General features: G+C 57.3%; 1 protein-coding gene across 5 annotated transcripts in view; it reads right to left on the bottom strand.

The window, feature by feature from the left end:
- KANSL3 (KAT8 regulatory NSL complex subunit 3) overlaps positions 1 to 18,548 on the bottom strand; it is a 29,980-nt gene extending 11,432 nt beyond the window's left edge. Inside the window, exons 1-15 of one of the 5 annotated variants that reach the window (XM_064731205.1) lie at positions 18,309 to 18,548; positions 16,866 to 17,036; positions 15,359 to 15,449; positions 14,665 to 14,850; positions 14,427 to 14,558; positions 13,752 to 13,868; positions 12,469 to 12,570; positions 12,290 to 12,361; positions 10,104 to 10,178; positions 8,484 to 8,641; positions 7,976 to 8,039; positions 7,344 to 7,544; positions 6,195 to 6,348; positions 1,802 to 1,879; positions 196 to 384 (exon numbers count right to left, since the gene is read on the bottom strand). In XM_064731205.1, coding sequence (XP_064587275.1) covers positions 196 to 384; positions 1,802 to 1,879; positions 6,195 to 6,348; positions 7,344 to 7,544; positions 7,976 to 8,039; positions 8,484 to 8,641; positions 10,104 to 10,178; positions 12,290 to 12,361; positions 12,469 to 12,570; positions 13,752 to 13,868; positions 14,427 to 14,558; positions 14,665 to 14,850; positions 15,359 to 15,449; positions 16,866 to 17,036; positions 18,309 to 18,541 — 2,023 coding nt within the window. In that variant the 5' untranslated portion in view covers positions 18,542 to 18,548. Of the gene's footprint in view, positions 1 to 195; positions 385 to 1,801; positions 1,880 to 6,194; positions 6,349 to 7,343; positions 7,545 to 7,975; positions 8,040 to 8,483; positions 8,642 to 10,103; positions 10,179 to 12,289; positions 12,362 to 12,468; positions 12,571 to 13,751; positions 13,869 to 14,426; positions 14,559 to 14,664; positions 14,851 to 15,358; positions 15,450 to 16,792; positions 16,808 to 16,865; positions 17,037 to 18,308 lie in introns of those variants that run through there. The other 4 variants (XM_064731201.1, XM_064731200.1, XM_064731202.1 and 1 more) reach the window with 4 other exon arrangements.
- Between the last annotated feature and the right edge of the window lie 114 nt (positions 18,549 to 18,662).

The raw sequence follows: 18,662 nt of genomic DNA, 5'->3' as shown, positions 1-18,662 counted from the left end.
CAAGGACTACAAGCAGGGCCAAGGACAAAGCAGGGCCCAGCACAAAGCAGGGCCCAGCACAAAGCAGGGCCCAGCACAAAGCAGGGCCCAGCACAAAGCAGGGCCAAGCCAAACCCAGGACTAAGGAAAGCCAGGCCTAGCAAAGCACAGCTCCCCCAGCAGGCCCTGCAGTGCCACAGCCAGGTGCCAACTCACTTTCAGCCTGGGTGCTCAGGGCTGCTCCGGTGCCCGTGGCCTCGCCGTGGGACACAATGGTCACCTTGATTTTGGCTCGTTTGGAGGCTCTGCTGCACGCAGGGCTCGGGCTGGGGCTCTGCTGCCTCTTCAGCTGCTCTCTGGCATCACCTCTGTGAGCCCCCTCCGAGGGCTCGGGGGCTGCTGCAGCTGGGGGACACAGAAGGGGCTCCTGGAGTGCCCGGGGTGCCAGCAGGGAACGTGCCCACGCACAGCTCCCTCTGTGCCAGCCTGCACAGGAGCCCTGTGAGAGCCCAGGGCTGGGTGTGCTGCCAGGCTCTGCACGGCTCCGCAGCCCCACAGGGGCATTTGCACCCCACAATCCGGGGTGAGCCCTCAGCAGCCCTGCAGGCCAGGGAGGGACAAGGGGAGGGTTTGCAGCACAGAGGGGCAGAGCTGCAGCTGGATCAGCACAGAGCATCCCCCAGGCCCCCTCCGGGAGCTGGGCAGGCTTGGAGAGGCACCAAGCAAAGCCAAGGAGGTGCTGCAGCAAAGCATCCATCAGAGCCTTCCCAAAGCCATTCCTGATCCATCAGAACCTTCTCAAAGCCATCCCTGATCCATCAGAACCTTCCCAAAGCCATCCCTGATCCATCAGAGCCTTCCCAAAGCCATCCCTGATCCATCAGAACCTTCCCAGATCCATCAGAACCTTCCCAAAGCCATCCCTGATCCATCAGAACCTTCCCAAAGCCATCCCTGATCCATCAGGACCTTCCCAAAGCCATTCCTGATCCATCAGAGCCTTCCCAAAGCCATCCCTGATCCATCAGAACCTTCCCAAAGCCATCCCTGATCCATCACCACTTTCCCAAGGCCATCTTTGATCCATCAGAACCTTTGCAAAGCCATCCCTGATCCATCAGGACCTTTCCAGATCCATCACAACCTTCCAAAGCCATCCCTGATCCATCAGGACCTTCACAAAGCCATTCCTGATTAATCAGGACCTTCCCTGATCCATCAGAACCTTCCCAAAGCCATTCCTGATCCATCAGAACCTTCCCAAAGCCATCCCTGATCCATCAGAACCTTTGCAAAGCCATCCCTGATCCATCAGGACCTTCCCAGATCCATCAGAACCTTCCCAAAGCCATTCCTGATCCATCAGGACCTTCCCTGATCCATCAGAACCTTCCCAAAGCCGTCCCTGATCCATCAGAACCTTCCCAAAGCTGTCCCTGATCCACCACCACCTTCTCAAGGCTATCCCTGATCCATCAGAACCTTCCTAAAGCCATCAAAGACCTATCAGCAAAGCTGAGATTTATCCCTGGGGAGCAGGAGGAGCTCAGCAAAGCTGAGATTTATCCCTGGGTGCAGGAGGAGCTCAGCAAAGCTGAGATTTAACCAGGAGGAGCAGGAGGAGCTCAGCAAAGCCTGAGATCTCTGCTGGCAAAGAGGCCCTGGGCTGGAGCTCCAAGGAGCAGAGCAGCACAAAGCAGGGGACGAGGGGACACAGCAGGGACACAGCCCCAGAGGAAGAGGAGGATGATGGAGGAAGGCAGCAGAGACAGAGAGGAGGAGGCAGACAGGCAGAGCCATGGAGCAGTGAGCAGATACTCACCCAAGCGACAGGAGGAGGTGCCAGGAGGAAGAGCCTTCCTCACCAGCATGTTTTGTTTCAGAAAAGCAGCAAAGTGAGCTGAAATGAATGAGAGAGAACCACGGGATCACAGCCAGGCTCTGCAGGGCACAGGGGCTCTGGGGACACCCAGAGGGGACCCTGGAGCAGGCAGAGCTCCAGACAGGACAGATCCAGCCCTGGGAGCACAGCCTGGGGGGCTCATCCCAACAGAGAGCCTGACAGAGGCAGGGGGATGGAGAGACAGCAGGGCTGGGCTGGGCTGGGCTGGGCCAAGGAGCTGAGAGCAGCTGGAGATGGGAGCCAGCAGGGCCCTGAGCAGCTCCAGATGGGAATCACCACGGCATTCCCAAGAAAATCAGGCACCGGGAATCATCATGGCATTCCTGAGAAAATCAGGCACTGGGAATCATCATGGCATTCCTGACAGAACCAGGCACCAGGAATCATCATGGCATTCCTGACAGAACCAGGCACTGGGAATCATCATGGCATTCCTGACAGAACCAGGCACTGGGAATCATCATGGCATTCCCAAGAAAATCAGGCACTGGGAATCATCATGGCATTCCTGACAGAACCAGGCACCAGGAATCATCATGGCATTCCTGACAGAACCAGGCACCAGGAATCATCATGGCATTCCCAAGAAAATCAGGCACTGGGAATCATCATGGCATTCCCAAGAAAATCAGGCACCAGGAATCATCATGGCATTCCTGATGGAACCAGGCACTGGGAATCATCATGGCATTCCTGACAGAACCAGGCACCAGGAATCATCATGGCATTCCCAAGAAAATCAGGCACTGGGAATCATCATGGCATTCCTGACAGAACCAGGCACTGGGAATCATCATGGCATTCCCAAGAAAATCAGGCACCAGGAATCATCATGGCATTCCTGACAGAACCAGGCACTGGGAATCATCATGGCATTCCTGATGGAATCAGGCACTGGGAATCATCATGGCATTCCCAAGAAAATCAGGCACCGGGAATCATCACGGCATTCCTGACAGAACCAGGCACCGGGAATCATCATGGCATTCCTGACAGAACCAGGCACCAGGAATCACCACAGCATTCCTGACAGAACCAGGCACCAAGAATTACTACCCCTGGTTTTATTCCCAATCAAACCAGGCACCAGGACTCAGCTCCTGCGTCCCCTGTGTCACCTGGGAAGTGCCTCCCTCAGTCCCTGGGCTGAGGAATGAGGGCAGATCCAAGCTCCAGCTTCCCCATGGAGCCAGGATGGATGTGCAGGGTCACTGCTGCAGGTGACACTGCTGCAGGTGACAATATTGGTCATGCAGGTGACACTGCTGCAGGTGACAATATTGGATGTGCAGGTGACACTGATGGATGTGCAGGGTCACTGCTACAGGTGACACTGCTGCAGGTGAAAATATTGGATGTGCAGAGACACTGCTGAAGGTGACACTGATGGACATGCAGGGTCACAGCTGCAGGTGACAATATTGGACATGCAGGTGACAATATTGGATGTGCAGGGTCACAGCTGCAGGTGACAATATTGGATTTGCAAGATCACAGCTGCAGGTGACAATATTGGACATGCACGGTCACAGCTGCAGGTGACAATATTGGACGTGCAGGGTCACAGCTGCAGGTGACAATATTGGATGTGCAGGGTCACTGCTGCAGGTGACAATATTGGACGTGCAGGGTCACTGCTGAAGGTGACACTGATGGACATGCAGGTGACACTGCTGAAGGTGACACAGCTGCAGGTGACAATATTGGATGTGCAGGTGACACTGCTGAAGGTGACACTGATGGATGTGCAGGGTCACAGCTGCAGGTGACAATATTGGATGTGCAGGGTCACTGCTGCAGGTGACAATATTGGATGTGCAGGGTCACTGCTGCAGGTGACAATATTGGACATGCAGGGTCACAGCTGCAGGTGACAATATTGGATGTGCAGGGTCACAGCTGCAGGTGACAATATTGGATGTGCAGGGTCACTGCTGCAGGTGACACTGATGGATGTGCAGGGTCACAGCTGCAGGTGACAATATTGGATGTGCAGGGTCACAGCTGCAGGTGACACTGATGGACATGCAGGTGACACTGCTGAAGGTGACAATATTGGATGTGCAGGGCCACAGCTGCAGGTGACACTGATGGATGTGCAGGTGACACTGCTGAAGGTGACAATATTGGATGTGCAGGGTCACTGCTGCAGGTGACAATATTGGACGTGCAGGGTCACTGCTGAAGGTGACACTGATGGATGTGCATGCAGGTGACACTGCTGCAGGTGACAATATTGGACATGCAGGGTCACAGCTGCAGGTGACAATATTGGATGTGCAGGGTCACAATTGCAGGTGACAATACTGGACATGCAGGGTCACAGCTGCAGGTGACAATATCGGATGTGCAGGTGACACTGCTGAAGGTGACAATATTGGACATGCAGGGTCACAGGTGCAGATGACAATATTGGACATGCAGGTGACACTGCTGCAGGTGACAATATTGGATTTGCAAGATCACAGCTGCAGGTGACAATATTGGACATGCACGGTCACTGCTGCAGGTGACACTGATGGACATGCAGGTGACACTGCTGCAGGTGACACTGATGGATGTGCAGGGTCACAGCTGCAGGTGACAATATTGGATGTGCAGGGTCACAGCTGCAGGTGACAATATTGGATGTGCAGGGTCACTGCTGAAGGTGACAATATTGGGTGTGCAAGGTCACAGCTGCAGGTGACACTGCTGAAGGTGACAATATTGGGTGTGCAGGGTCACAGCTGCAGGTGACACTGATGGACATGCAGGGTCACAGCTGCAGGTGACAATATTGGATGTGCAGATGACACTGCTGAAGGTGACAATATTGGACGTGCAGGGTCACAACTGCAGGTGACACTGCTGAAGGTGACACAGCTGCAGGTGACAATATTGGATGTGCAGGGTCACAGGTGCAGGTGACACTGCTGCAGGTGACAATATTGGATGTGCAGGGTCACAGCTGCAGGTGACAATATTGGATGTGCAGGGTCACAGCTGCAGGTGACACTGCTGCAGGTGACAATATTGGATGCAGGGTCACAGCTGCAGGTGACACTGCTGCAGGTGACACCCACCAGCCCGTCCAGGTCTGTCCTGAGCACAGCAAGGAAGGAAAGGAGGATGCAGAGCCACCCCCAGGTGCTGCTGGAGTTTGCCAGGAGGGATCTTCAGCCACAAAAGCACTCCCTGAACTCCCAAAGTTCACCAAACTCAACGTTTTTATCCAAAAGCACAAAACCCCACAGCTCAAGCTGGTTCCTTCTCCACAGCAGGTTTTCCACAGGATGGTTCTGGAACTCCCCAAATCTCACAGTTTCCACCTCAATTCAAGAGCCTCAAGCATCTGCTGAGCACCTTCAGGGTGTCCTGAAGGAGACACCAGCCCTGGGTGTCCCAAAAGGATCAGGGCACGGCTACAGGGTCAGCCAGAGACAGAATCCTTCCCATTTCCAGCAGCAGCACGGCTGCACAAGCTGCAGAAACCCAATTCCAACCCAATTCCAACCCAATTCCAACCCAATTCCAACCCTCCAGCAGTGACAGGAGCTGAGCTGCAGAGAAAGCTGCCATGGGGAGCTTGGAATTCAACACAGCACAGAAAATAAAAATCCACATAGGTCCAGAGAGAGAGAGAAACCCCAAAATTGCACAGGACAGGGAAAATAAAACCCTGCACAGGTCCAGATAGAGAGAGAACCCAAAATTGCACAGGACAGAGAAAACAAAATCCTACACAGGTACAGAGAGAGAGAACCCAAAATTGCACAGGACAGAGAAATAAAACCCTGCACAGGTCCAGAGAGAGAGAGAACCCAAAATTGCACAGGACAGAGAAAATAAAATCCTACACAGGTCCAGAGAGAGAGAAACCCCAAAATTGCACAGGACAGAGAAAAGAAAATCCTACACAGGTCCAGAGAGAGAGAAAACCCAAAATTGCACAGGACAGAGAAAAGAAAATCCTACAGAGGTACAGAGAGAGAGAAACCAAAATTGCACAGGACAGGGAAAAGAAAAACCTACACAGGTCCAGAAAGAGAGAAAATTCAAAATTGCACAGGACAGAGAAATAAAACCTGCATAGGTCCAGAGAGAGAGAGAAACCCCAAAACTGCACAGGACAGAGAAAATAAAACCCTGCACAGGTCCAGAGAGAGAGAAAACCCAAAATTGCACAGGACAGAGAAAAGAAAAACCTGCACAGGTCCAGAGAGAGAAACCCCAAAATTGCACAGGACAGAGAAAACAAACCCTACACAGATCCAGAGACAGAAAACCCCAAAGTGCAGCAGCAGGAAGGGGGGGAAGGTGCAGCAGTTACCTGGTGCCTGCTTGTGGCTCAGGACAGGCTCGGGCCTGGGCACCTGCCGCCGCTGCAGCTGCGGGGGGCACCCCTGGCTGGCCTTGGGCAGCGCCAGCGCCGCCACCTTGGCCTTGGGGCTGGACGTGGGGCTGCTGGACACGCTGGACAGGTCCTGCAGGGACAGACGGACACTCAGCCCAGCTGCTGGGGCACTCATTGCCCTCTCTGGGAGAATCTGGGAGTTTGAGGCTGGGAAGGACCTTCAGGATGAAGGGCCATTGTCAGCACCAAGCCCTGTGCCCACGGCCACACCCAGCTGTGCTCTGCTGCTGACTCCACCAGCCTGGGCCAAAGCTTCCCATGAGACAATTTCCCCAAATCTCTCATCTAAACCTGCCCTGTGGCCCTGGGTACCCTCTCACCTCCCTCTCCCAACACTCAGCACAGATCTGGGAGATTTAATTTTCCCAAATCTCTCATCTAAACCTCCCCTGAGGCCCCAGGTACCCTCTCACCTCCCTCTCCCAACACTCAGCACAGATTTGGGAGATTTAATTTCCCCAAATCTCTCATCTAAACCTCCCCTGAGGCCCCAGGTACCCTCTTACCTCCCTCTTCAAATGCTCAGCACAGATTTGGGAGATTTAATTTTCCAAATTTCTCATCTAAACCTCCTGAGGCCACATCCCCCTGGGTACCCTCTCACACCCCACTCCCAAAGCTCAGCACAGATTTGGGAGATTTAATTTTCCAAATTTCTCATCGAAACCTTTTCCTGAGGCCACATCCCCCTGGGTACCCTCTCACCTCCCTCTCCCAACGCTCAGCACAGATTTGGGAGATTTAATTTTCCAAATTTCTCATCTAAACCTCCCCTGAGGCCCTGGGTACCCTCTCACCTCCCTCAGCACAGATTTGGGAGATTTAATTTTCCAAATTTCTCACCTAAACCTCCCCTGAGGCCACATCCCCCTGGGTACCCTCTCACCTCCCTCAGCACAGATTTGGGAGATTTAATTTCCCAAATTTCTCATCTAAACCTCCCCTGATGCCACATCCCCCTGTGTACCCTCCCACCTCCCTCAGCAGAGACCTGGGCCATTCTGGCCGCCCAAACCCCGCTCTGTGCCCAGCCCCAGCTGGCACCAGGCTGGCAGGAGCCCCCACCTCGGAGCCCGAGGGCGAGGCTGGCACTCTGGCCGCGGGGGAGGCGGGCCTGCTGCTCCTCTCGGGCAGCTCGAAGGACAGGTCCCTCCTGCTGCACTCGCGCGGCTTCTTCTTCCTCTCGGCGTCCAGGTCGCGCGGCTCCGAGCCCGAGTGGCTCTCGGCCCGGGTCAGCACCCCCGTCAGGAAGTCTGCAATCTCATCCTGGCCATTTTGGGGAGAAACATTGGCATTCAGGGCCGGGCAGGTGTGTGAGCAATGCATCTGCACAGCTCCAAGCAAGGAAATGAGGCATCGCCAAGGGGGTACGTGGGTGAGGATCTGTGGGTTTGGAATTCTGCAGGAAATCCCCAAAAGCTCACAGAGAGAATGTGGATTTGTCAGTGAAGCTGACAAAGCACTGATTTAGGAATTGTGGGGGAAAAACCACAGAGGTTTCTCCCAAAATGCTGCTGTGCTGGGACACTCAGGAAACTGCTCAGGTTCAGGGGCACCCCCAGGATCTCACAGCTCCCTTCCAAACCCCCTGAGGAGAAGATTCCCTCCAATGCAATGCAATGCAATCCAGCCCAGCCCTGCTGTAACCTGGGACACTCCAGCACTGCCTCCTTCCTCCTCCTGATCCCTGTGGGTACCTGGATGCACCTGTCCACCATGCTCTGCGTCAGGCCTTCTGCCTTCTTTTTGGCTTTGCTTATCCTGGGGGAAAAAAAGAACCAAACCAGGTGGAAATCCACACTTTTCCACGAGCATCCTTCACCTGATGAGGGCAAAGATCCTTCCTGCAACTCCCAAAGCATTTTGCAAATCCAGCCTGACATTTCAGCGCTCTGCCTTCACACCCAGTGTCAGTTTAAGGGTTTTTTCTTTCCTTTTCTTTATGGATTTTCACTGCTAGAGATTCCTGACTCCTGTGATGCTCCAGAAGCTCCTCTGTGCTGCTGGGTGCAGCCCTAAATCCAGCCCAGCCCTATCTCAGGCCCATTCCCATACAGGTTTTTCCTGCAGTTATCCCCATCACACACAAGCCTGGAGTATTCCCATGCAATTCCCACCTTGTTCCAGCACCAGATTTGGGGCTGGCACCCCCATGGTGCTGCCCAGAATGCCCAGGAGGACAGAGCCCAGCTGGCACAGCCTCACCTGAGGTTGTCATCTGCTCCTCCCACCACCACCAAGCTGTTGTCCGCCCGGATCTTCTCCCTGAAATCCTCCATGGCCTCCACGTTGCACTGCAGGGAGTTCTGCCCGATGACGAAGAGCACCGGGGTCTTCATCTCCAGCAGGGGATCGTCCACATCCTGCAAGGGGCAGGGAGGGAGCTGCAACCCTGGGATGGGGCTGAGGAGCTCCCAGTGGGATTTACTGAGGCCAGAGGGGAATTCTGTGTGATCTGCAGAAAATGGAGCCTCTCCTTCCAAAGGGATTCCACTGCCCCTGGAAGGAGCCACTTCCCAGGCTGGCTGTGTCACCAGTCCCTGTCCAGTCACACCCCAAAGGGACAAATGTGGGCTCTGTGGAAGTGGCACAGAAAGTGAGGGACACAGGACAGGGATAAAGGAGCCAGGACAGGGAAATAGAGGGACACAGGACATGGAAAACAAGGGACAGAGGACAGGGATAATGGAGCCAGGACATGGATAAAGAGGGACACAGGACATGGAAAACAAGGGACACAGGACAGGGATAATGGAGCCAGGACATGGATAAAGGGGGACACAGGACAGGGATAAGGGAACCAGGACAGGGATAAGGAGGGACACAGAAAATGAGGGACACAGGACAGGGATAAAGAAGTCAGGACAGGGAAAAAGAGGGACACAGGACAGGGATAAGGAGGGACACAAATAACAAGGGACACAGGACATAGATAAGGAAGCCAGGACAGGAATAAAGAAAATGAGGGACACAGGACAGGGATAAGGGAACCAGGACAGGGATAAGGAGGGACACAGAAAATGAGGGACACAGGACATGGATAATGGAGCAGGACAGGGACAAGGAGGGACACAGGCCATGGATAATGATGGATCCACCATGGATAATGATGGATCCCCCATGGATAATGATGGACACAGGCCATGGATAATGATGGATCCAGGCCATGGATAATGAGGGATCCAGGCCATGGATAATGATGGATCCAGGCCATGGATAATGATGGATCCCCCATGGATAATGATGGATCCAGGCCATGGATAATGAGGGATCCAGGCCATGGATAATGATGGATCCAGGCCATGGATAATGATGGATCCAGGCCATGGATAATGATGGACACAGGCCATGGATAATGAGGGATCCAGGCCATGGATAATGAGGGATCCAGGCCATGGATAATGATGGATCCAGGCCATGGATAATGATGGACACAGGCCATGGATAATGATGGATCCAGGCCATGGATAATGATGGATCCAGGCCATGGATAATGATGGATCCCCCATGGATAATGATGGATCCCCCATGGATAATGATGGATCCAGGCCATGGATAATGATGGATCCCCCATGGATAATGAGGGATCCAGGCCCCAGGAAGGAGCTCCAAACCCCACCACAGCACAGACAAGCCCAGAGCACTCCTCACACAGCCATGGATTGAGAATCCCACCAGGATTGCTACAGCTCCTCCTCTGAGAGCAACAGCTGCTCCAAACAACAGTCACACCCACATTGTCCCAAAAAATCAGCCAATTCTCCAGGAACCATTCCACAAAAAAAGACAAGCAGAGCTCTTCAAGCAGCTCCATCTGGTCCTTACCCCCCTGGGGCCGTCCACGGTGAGCAGTGGGAAGCCAAGGCACACGACAGCAGTGACATATTCCATCACAGAAACCTGGGCAGGGAGAGAGCAGTCAGGGACACATCCCATCCCATCCCATCCCATCCCAGGGCAGCATTCCCAGAGCCCAGCACATCCCAGGAATGAAGGCTGCTCTGCCAGGCACAGAAAGACCTTCACAGCAACACCTTGGTCATTAACATGGTGATTAAATGACTCAAATTGCCACAGCTCCTCTGGAATTCCACCCCAGCCCCTCTCCATCCTCCCAGACAGGAATTCCTTCCCAATATCCCATTTAAATCTCCCCTTTCCCAGTGGGAGCCATTCCCTGGGTCCTGTCCCTCCATCCTCTGTCCCCAGTCCCTCTCCAGCTCTCCTGAAGCCCCATCAGGCCCTGGAATGTGCTTGAAGCTCTCCCTGGAGCTTTCTTTCTCTTCTCCAGGTGACCATTCCCAGCTCTCCCTGGAGCTTTCTCTCTCTTCTCCAGGTGACCATTCCCAGCTCTCCCTGGAGCTTTCTCTCTCTTCTCCAGGTGACCATTCCCAGCTCTCCCTGGAGCTTTCTCTTCTCCAGGTGACCATTCCCAGCTCTCCCTGGAATTTTCCTTCTCCAGGTGACCATTCCCAGCTCTCCCTGGAGCTTTCTCTTCTCCAGGTGACCATTCCCAGCTCTCCCTGGAGCTTTCTCTTCTCCAGGTGACCATTCCCAGCTCTCCCTGGAGCTTTCTCTTCTCCAGGTGACCATTCCCAGCTCTCCCTGGAATTTTCCTTCTCCAGGTGACCATTCCCAGCTCTCCCTGGAATTTTCCTTCTCCAGGTGACCATTCCCAGCTCTCCCTGGAATTTTCCTTCTCCGGGTGACCATTCCCAGCTCTCCCTGGAGCTTTCTCTCTCTTCTCCAGGTGACCATTCCCAGCTCTCCCTGGAATTTTCCTTCTCCAGGTGACCATTCCCAGCTCTCCCTGGAGCTTTCTCTCCCTTCTCCAGGTGACCATTCCCAGCTCTCCCTGGAGCTTTCTCTCTCTTCTCCGGGTGACCATTCCCAGCTCTCCCTGGAATTTTCCTTCTCCAGGTGACCATTCCCAGCTCTCCCTGGAGCTTTCCCTTCTCCGGGTGACCATTCCCTGCTCTCCCTGGAGCTTTCTCTCTCTTCTCCAGGTGAGCATTCCCAGCTCTCCCTGGAGCTTTCTCTCTCTTCTCCAGGTGAGCATTCCCAGCTCTCCCTGGAGCTTTCTCTCTCTTCTCCAGGTGAGCATTCCCAGCTCTCCCTGGAGCTTTCTCTTCTCCAGGTGAGCATTCCCAGCTCTCCCTGGAATTTTCCCTCTCCAGGTGAACATTCCCAGCTCTCCCTGGAGCTTTCTCTTCTCCGGGTGACCATTCCCAGCTCTCCCTGGAGCTTTCTCTTCTCCAGGTGACCATTCCCAGCTCTCCCTGGAGCTTTCTCTTCTCCGGGTGACCATTCCCAGCTCTCCCTGGAGCTTTCTCTCTCTTCTCCAGGTGACCATTCCCAGCTCTCCCTGGAGCTTTCTCTCTCTTCTCCAGATGAACATTCCCATCTCTCCCTGGAATTTTCCTTCCCCAGATGAACATTCCCAGCTCTCCCTGGAATTTTCCTTCCCCAGATGAGCATTCCCAGCTCTCCCTGGAGCTTTCTCTTCTCCAGGTGACCATTCCCAGCTCTCCCTGGAGCTTTCTCTTCTCCAGGTGACCATTCCCAGCTCTCCCTGGAATTTTCCTTCTCCGGGTGACCATTCCCAGCTCTCCCTGGAATTTTCCTTCTCCGGGTGACCATTCCCAGCTCTCCCTGGAGCTTTCTCTTCTCCGGGTGACCATTCCCAGCTCTCCCTGGAATTTTCCTTCTCCAGGTGACCATTCCCAGCTCTCCCTGGAATTTTCCTTCTCCGGGTGACCATTCCCAGCTCTCCCTGGAATTTTCCTTCTCCAGGTGACCATTCCCAGCTCTCCCTGGAATTTTCCTTCTCCGGGTGACCATTCCCAGCTCTCCCTGGAATTTTCCTTCTCCAGGTGAACATTCCCAGCTCTCCCAGCCTCACTCCAGAAGGGCCCCAGCCCTGGAGCAGCCCCGTGGTCTCCTCTGGAGCTGCTCTAACAGACCCCCAGCCCTCCTGTGCCCCCCAGGCCACAGAGCAGTGGGGCACTCACGTGACAGGCCACCAAGGCACCCGTGTTCCACCCGATCAGGATGATCTGCTTGTGCGAGAAGTGGTTGTGGATCTGTGGGACACAAAGCACAGCTGGAGCGCTGGGACAGACACCGGCACCATGCCCAGGGTGGCATGGGGGGCACAGGGGGCACAGGGGGCACCTCCTGCTGTCCTCACCTCGGCCACCTTGCCCCTGACAGCGCCGATCATGTGCTCCAGGCACTGCAGCACCCCCACCCCGCTGCCGTTGTTCAGCAGGGACGTGGCGATGGGGATCACCTGTGAGGGACAGGGACATCAGGGACAGGGCTGGGGACATCGGGGACAGGGCTGGGGACACGGGGACTCCCAGCGGGGCTGGGACAGCGGGACAGGGCTGGGGACAGCGGGGACAGGGCTGGGGGCAACAGGAGAACCACCCGGCAGGGCTGGGGACAGCGGGGACAGGGCTGGGGACATTGGGGACAGCCAGCGGGCTGGGGACAGCGGGGACAGGGCTGGGGACATTGGGGACAGCCAGCGGGCTGGGGACAGCGGGGACAGGGCTGGGGACATCGGGACAGGGCTGGGGACAGCAGGAGAACCAGCGTGGGCTGGGGACAGCGGGGACAGGGCTGGGGACAGCAGGGACAGCCAGCGGAGGCTGGGGACAGCCGGCTGGGGACAGGGCGGGGGCAGCAGGGACAGGGCTGGGGACATCAGGGACAGGGCTGGGGACAGCAGGGACAGGGCTGGGGACAGCAGGGACAGGGCTGGGGACAGCAGGGACAGCCAGCGGGGCTGGGGACAGCGGGGACAGGGCTGGGGACAGCAGGGACAGGGCTGGGGACATCGGGGACAGGGCTGGGGACAGCAGGGACAGCCAGCGGGGCTGGGGACATCAGGGACAGGGCTGGGGACAGCAGGGACAGGGCTGGGGACAGCAGGGACAGCCAGTGGGGCTGGGGACAGTGGCAGAACCAGCCAGCAGGGCTGGTGACATCAAGGACAGCCAGCAGGGCTGGGGACAATGGGAGAACCAGCCAGCAGGGCTGGGGACAACATGGGAGAACCAGCCAGCAGGGCTGGGGACAACATCAGGAACCCCACAAATCCAGCCCCAAAAGGGTGGCCCTACAGAAGAACCCCAGAGGAATCCCACAGATTCCCAGCCCCACAGAGGAACCCCACAGCTCCAGCCCCACAGAGGAACCCCACAGATCCAACCCCACACAGGAACCCCACAGATCCAACCCCACAGAGGAACCCCACAGCTCCAGCCCCACAGAGGAACCCCACAGATCCAACCCCACACAGGAACCCCACAGATCCAACCCCACAGCTCCAGCTCCACAGAGGAACCCCACAGCTCCAACCCCACAGCTCCAGCCCCACAAAGGAACCCCACAGATCCAACCCCACACAGGAACCCCACAGCTCCAGCCCCACAGCTCCAGCCCCACAGCTCCAGCCCCACAGACCTTTCCCAGGCAGGAGAGCTGGGACTGCCAGAAGCGGTGCCGCCGGGACGTGGGGAACAGGGAGTTGGCGGGGCCGGAGGAGGCGATGAGGATCAGGGGCGATCCGGGCAGTTTGCTCTGCAAGGTCCAACAGGAGCCTGTCAGGGACAGCAGCGCCCCCAGGAAGGGCCTCCCTGCCCCACAGGGAAGGATCTTGCACTGCTCTTTCATTGTCTTCCCAAGCCAAAGCTCCCTTGGGATACCCAGGAGAATTTCTCCAACAGAAGGGACTCTTCCTTTTCTGGGCTCTGCTCCCTGGGACAGGGACAGGATCCAGGGAATGGCTGGAGCTGGGCCAGGGTGGGATCAGGGTGGGCTTTGGGATGCTGGGCACTGCCCAGGGAATGCACACAGCCCCGAGGCTGCCGGAGCTCCGGGAGCCTTTGGATTTTGGGGTGTCTGTGCAGGGTCCCAGGGATGCCCAGGGTGGATTTTGGGGTGTCTGTGCAGGGTCCCAGGGATGCCCAGGGTGGATTTTGGGGTGTCTGTGCAAGGACAGGTTGGATTGATGATCCTGCTGTGCCCCTTCCATTCAGGTGTAAATCAGGGGCAGAGGAGCCCAGGGAGAGGACAGAGGCAGAGGATGGGGAGACTGAAGCTGCCACAGAACCCCCACATCCCCCCAGGGGCACTCACTGGTTTATTATGGGACAGGACACCCACAGCTGGGTCCCAGGGTCTCTTGAGCAGCAGGGACAGCGCCTCAGCCCCTGCTGCTCCTGTCTTGGCCGTGGAGGAGAGCAGCATCCTGTCAATCAGCGCAGGGATCTGCAAACAGAGACCAGGGGGAAGTGAGAACACACACCCAAACCACGGCACAACAACTCCAGCCTCTGCCAGCTGTGCCAGCCAGACCTCCCCCTGCCTTTATCACCTTTCCCTTGAGGGTCTGCAGGGCATCCAGGTATGCAGCCAGCACGGGCAGGCTCAGGGTCTCCACCAGCGTGGTGTGGAGCCACTGGATGAGCTTGGTGTCCCAGTTGACGCTGGCCAGGGCCTGGCGCACCCTGCGGGCACATTTATCCACGGCAATCCTCCTCAGCACGGGCTCGTTGCAGGCCTGCAAGGAGGAATTCCCAAAAAACAGTTCAGGGGAAGGAGGATGGAGCATGGCACTGCAGCCCCAGCCCCAGGGAAAGGTCAGGGTGGGCTGCACAAACATCTGGAGAAAGGACAACATCTGTCTGAGGAGGAGCAGGCTGAGGGGAGCCCTCAGAACAACCCACAACTTCCAAGGGGAAGCTCTGATCCCAGGGACAGGACCCAGGGAATGGCTGGAGCTGGGCCAGGGCAGGCTCAGGGTGGGATTTTGGAAAGGTTCTGTCCCCAGAAGTGCAGGGCACTGCCCAGGAAATGGGCACAGCCCTGAGCTCCAGAAGCCTTTGGATTCTGAGGTGTCTGTGCCGGGCCTGATGATCCCAGTGGGTGCCTTCCAGCCCAGGACACTCTATGGTCCCACAAAACCCACAGAGCCCAGAGGTGCCTGCTCCTCAAGGCCACCCCAGGGCCCCAGTTGCCACGCTGAGCAGCCCAGGTTTGTGGGGAGGGCAGAGCCCAGCCCCTCTCACCCCCTCGTTGGCCAGGCGGGCCAGCCTGTCCGACTGCAGCGCCTTGTGGATCTTGTTGAACAGTTTGTTCTGGGCCATGGTCCAGCCCGTCCTGCGGGGACAGACACAGCGGGGTCACCCACAAACCCACCAAAGCACTCCTGCTTCCCCTGCCCTGGAACTGCCACCCCACCTGCTGATGTGCTCCTCCCAGCCTGGATTCCCATTCCCTGAAATTCTCAGCTTGGATTTCCTTTCTCTGCAATTCCCAGCCCAGATTCTCTGCCCTTCCCAGCCATTCCCAGCCTGGATTCCCCACCATTCCAGCCCATATTCCCTGCCTTTCCCTGCCACTCCCAGCCTGGATTCCATAGCATTTCCAGCCTGGATTCCCTGTTGTTCTCTGCCATTCCCAGCCTGGATTCCACAGCATTCCCAGCCTGGATTTCCTGCTGTTTCCTGCCATTTCCAGTCTGGATTCCATGGCATTCCCAGCTCACACTCCCATTCCCATCCCTATTCCCATTCCCAGATCCCCACCTGCTGACGTGCTCCTCCCAGCCCCCATTCCCATCCCCAGCCCCTATTCCCATTCCCATATCCCCTGCCATTCCCAGCCCCTATTCCCATCCCCAGCCCCTGTTCCCATTCCCATTCCCCACCTGTTGACGTGCTCGTCCCAGCACCCATTCCCATTCCCAGACCCCATTCCCATTCCCAGATCCCCACCTGCTGATGTGCTCCTCCCAGACCCCATTCCCATACCCAGCCCCTATTCCCATTCCCATACTCCCTGCCATTCCCAGCCCCTATTCCCATTCCCACATCCCCTGCCATTCCCAGTCCCGTTCCCATTCCCCACCTGTTGACGTGCTCGTCCCAGTCCCATTCCCATTCCCAGCCCCCATTCCCATTCCCATATCCCCTGCCATTCCCAGCACCCATTCCCATTCCCAGCCCCTATTCCCATTCCCATATCCCCTGCCATTCCCAGCCCCTATTCCCAGTCCCATTCCCATTCCCCACCTGCTGACGTGCTCCTCCCAGCCCCATTCCCATACCCAGCCCCTATTCCCATTCCCATATCCCCTGCCATTCCCAGCCCCTATTCCCATTCCCACATCCCCACCTGTTGATGTGCTCCTCCCAGCACCCATTCCCATTCCCATATCCCCTGCCATTCCCAGCACCCATTCCCAGTCCTGTTCCCATTCCCATTCCCACATCCCCACCTGTTGACGTGCTCGTCCCAGCCCCCATTCCCATTCCCAGACCCCATTCCCATTCCCAGCCCCTATTCCCATTCCCATATCCTCTGCCATTCCCAGCCCCTATTCCCATTCCCATATCCCCACCTGCTAACGTGCTCCTCCCAGACCCCATTCCCATTCCCTATTCCCATTCCCATATTCCCATTCCCAGCCCCTGTTCCCAGCCCCTATTCCCATTCCCCACCTGTTGACGTGCTCCTCCCAGCACCCATTCCCATTCCCAGCCCCTGTTCCCAGCCCCTATTCCCATTCCCCACCTGTTGACGTGCTCCTCCCAGTCGTCGGGCGGCGGCGGCGCGTCGGCGTCGGTGCGGGCGAACATGACGTGCCGCTCGCACTCGTTCATCACGCTCCGAGCCTTCTGGTTGTCGTACAGCGGCACCGGCGTCGGCGTCACCGTCTCCACGTCGATGGGGACATCGGCCTCCCTGCCACCACCCACGCGGGGGTCAGGGCAAGGATGGGGTACCCGGGGCATCCAGGGGGTTTGGGGGATCCAAACCAGGGGTTGGGCAGCGCTCCCAGGGATGCACAGGGTGGGATTGACCCAGGGATCTTGGTATTTATGGGCCACCAACTGGCAACCAAAGCAAGCACTTTGGATACCCCAAACAGACCTCTGGGCCCCCAAGTCAAACCTATCCTGGACCCCCAAACCGATCTCGCTGAAGGCCCAAACCAAGCATCCTGGACCATCAAACCTAGAGCCCCAAAACTGAGCCCCTGGAGCCCCAAACTGATTCTGCTGGAGCCCACAAATGAGGGCCCCTGGACCCCCAAACCATGGCCCCTAGACACCCCAAACTGAGACCTCTGGACCCCCAAATCAAACCTATTCTGGACCCCCAAACTGATGTCCCTGAAGGCCCAAACCAAGCATCCTGGACCATCAAACCTAGAGCCCCAAAACTGAGCCCCTGGAGCCCCAAAACTGATTCTGCTGGAGCCCACAAATGAGGGTCCCTGGACCCCCAAACCATGGCCCCTAGACACCCCAAACTGAGACCTCTGGACCCCCAAATCAAACCTATCCTGGACCCCCAAACTGATCTCCCTGAAGGCCCAAACCAAGCATCCTGGACCATCAAACCTAGAGCCATCAAACCTAGAGCCCCAAAACTGAGACTGCTGGAGCCCACAAACAATGGTCCCTGGACCCCCAAACCATGGTGCCTGGACACCCCAAACTGAGACCTCTGGGCCCCCAAATCAAACCTATTCTGGACCCCCAAACCGATCTCGCTGAAGGCCCAAACCAAGCATCCTGGACCATCAAACCTAGAGCCCCAAAACTGAGACTGCTGAAGCCCACAAATGATGGCCCCTGGCCGCCACAAACTGAGACCTCTGGACACCCCAAACCGAGACTCCTCACTGCCCCCTTACCCATCAGGGTCCCCAGTTTCCCCCTCACAATTCCCCCACTCGCCCTTATGACCACCCCCAGCCCACAGGACCTCCCAGCTCCTCCTTCACAGCCCCAGCCCTCAGCACCCCTGCAGACCCCAAACGGCTCCCCCAGACCCACAGGACCCCTCCTTCCCCTCAAAGCACCTTAGGCCTACAGGAGACCCCCTCAATCTCCCCCTCAGCATCACAAGACCCTCTCCTTTCCCCTCACATGCCCCTGAGCCCCACAGGACCCCCTCAGTTCCTCCCTCCCGACCCCCTCCCGTCCCCTCCGCCGCCCGGTCTCTCACGGGGCGCTGCCGAGGTGCCTCCGCGGGGTGAGGAAGAGGAGCCGTGCGGGCCGGGCGGCGCTGGCGTCGGGGTGCGCGCTCCAGGGCTTGGCGTAGCTGTGGTCGAGGCACACCAGGTCCAGCTCCCGCTCGTGCGCCGACAGCTGCAGCAGCAGCGACGTGCCCATCCTGCGGGCCGACCACTGCAGCTCGCGCTCCCGGTCGCGATCGCGGTCCCCGGCGCGCTGCGACATGGCGGGAGCCCCGCCCCCTGCGCCCGCCCCTCGCGACAGCGCCGCCGCCGCCGCCCGCCCTCAGCGCGCGTGCGCGGGGCGCGCTCCCGCCCCTCCGGCCTCCCCTCAGCGCGCGTGCGCG

This window comes from Zonotrichia leucophrys, chromosome 22 (genome assembly GCF_028769735.1).
Source record: "Zonotrichia leucophrys gambelii isolate GWCS_2022_RI chromosome 22, RI_Zleu_2.0, whole genome shotgun sequence".
NCBI lineage: Eukaryota > Metazoa > Chordata > Aves > Passeriformes > Passerellidae > Zonotrichia > Zonotrichia leucophrys.
This window is presented reverse-complemented; position numbering and strand designations above follow the sequence as displayed.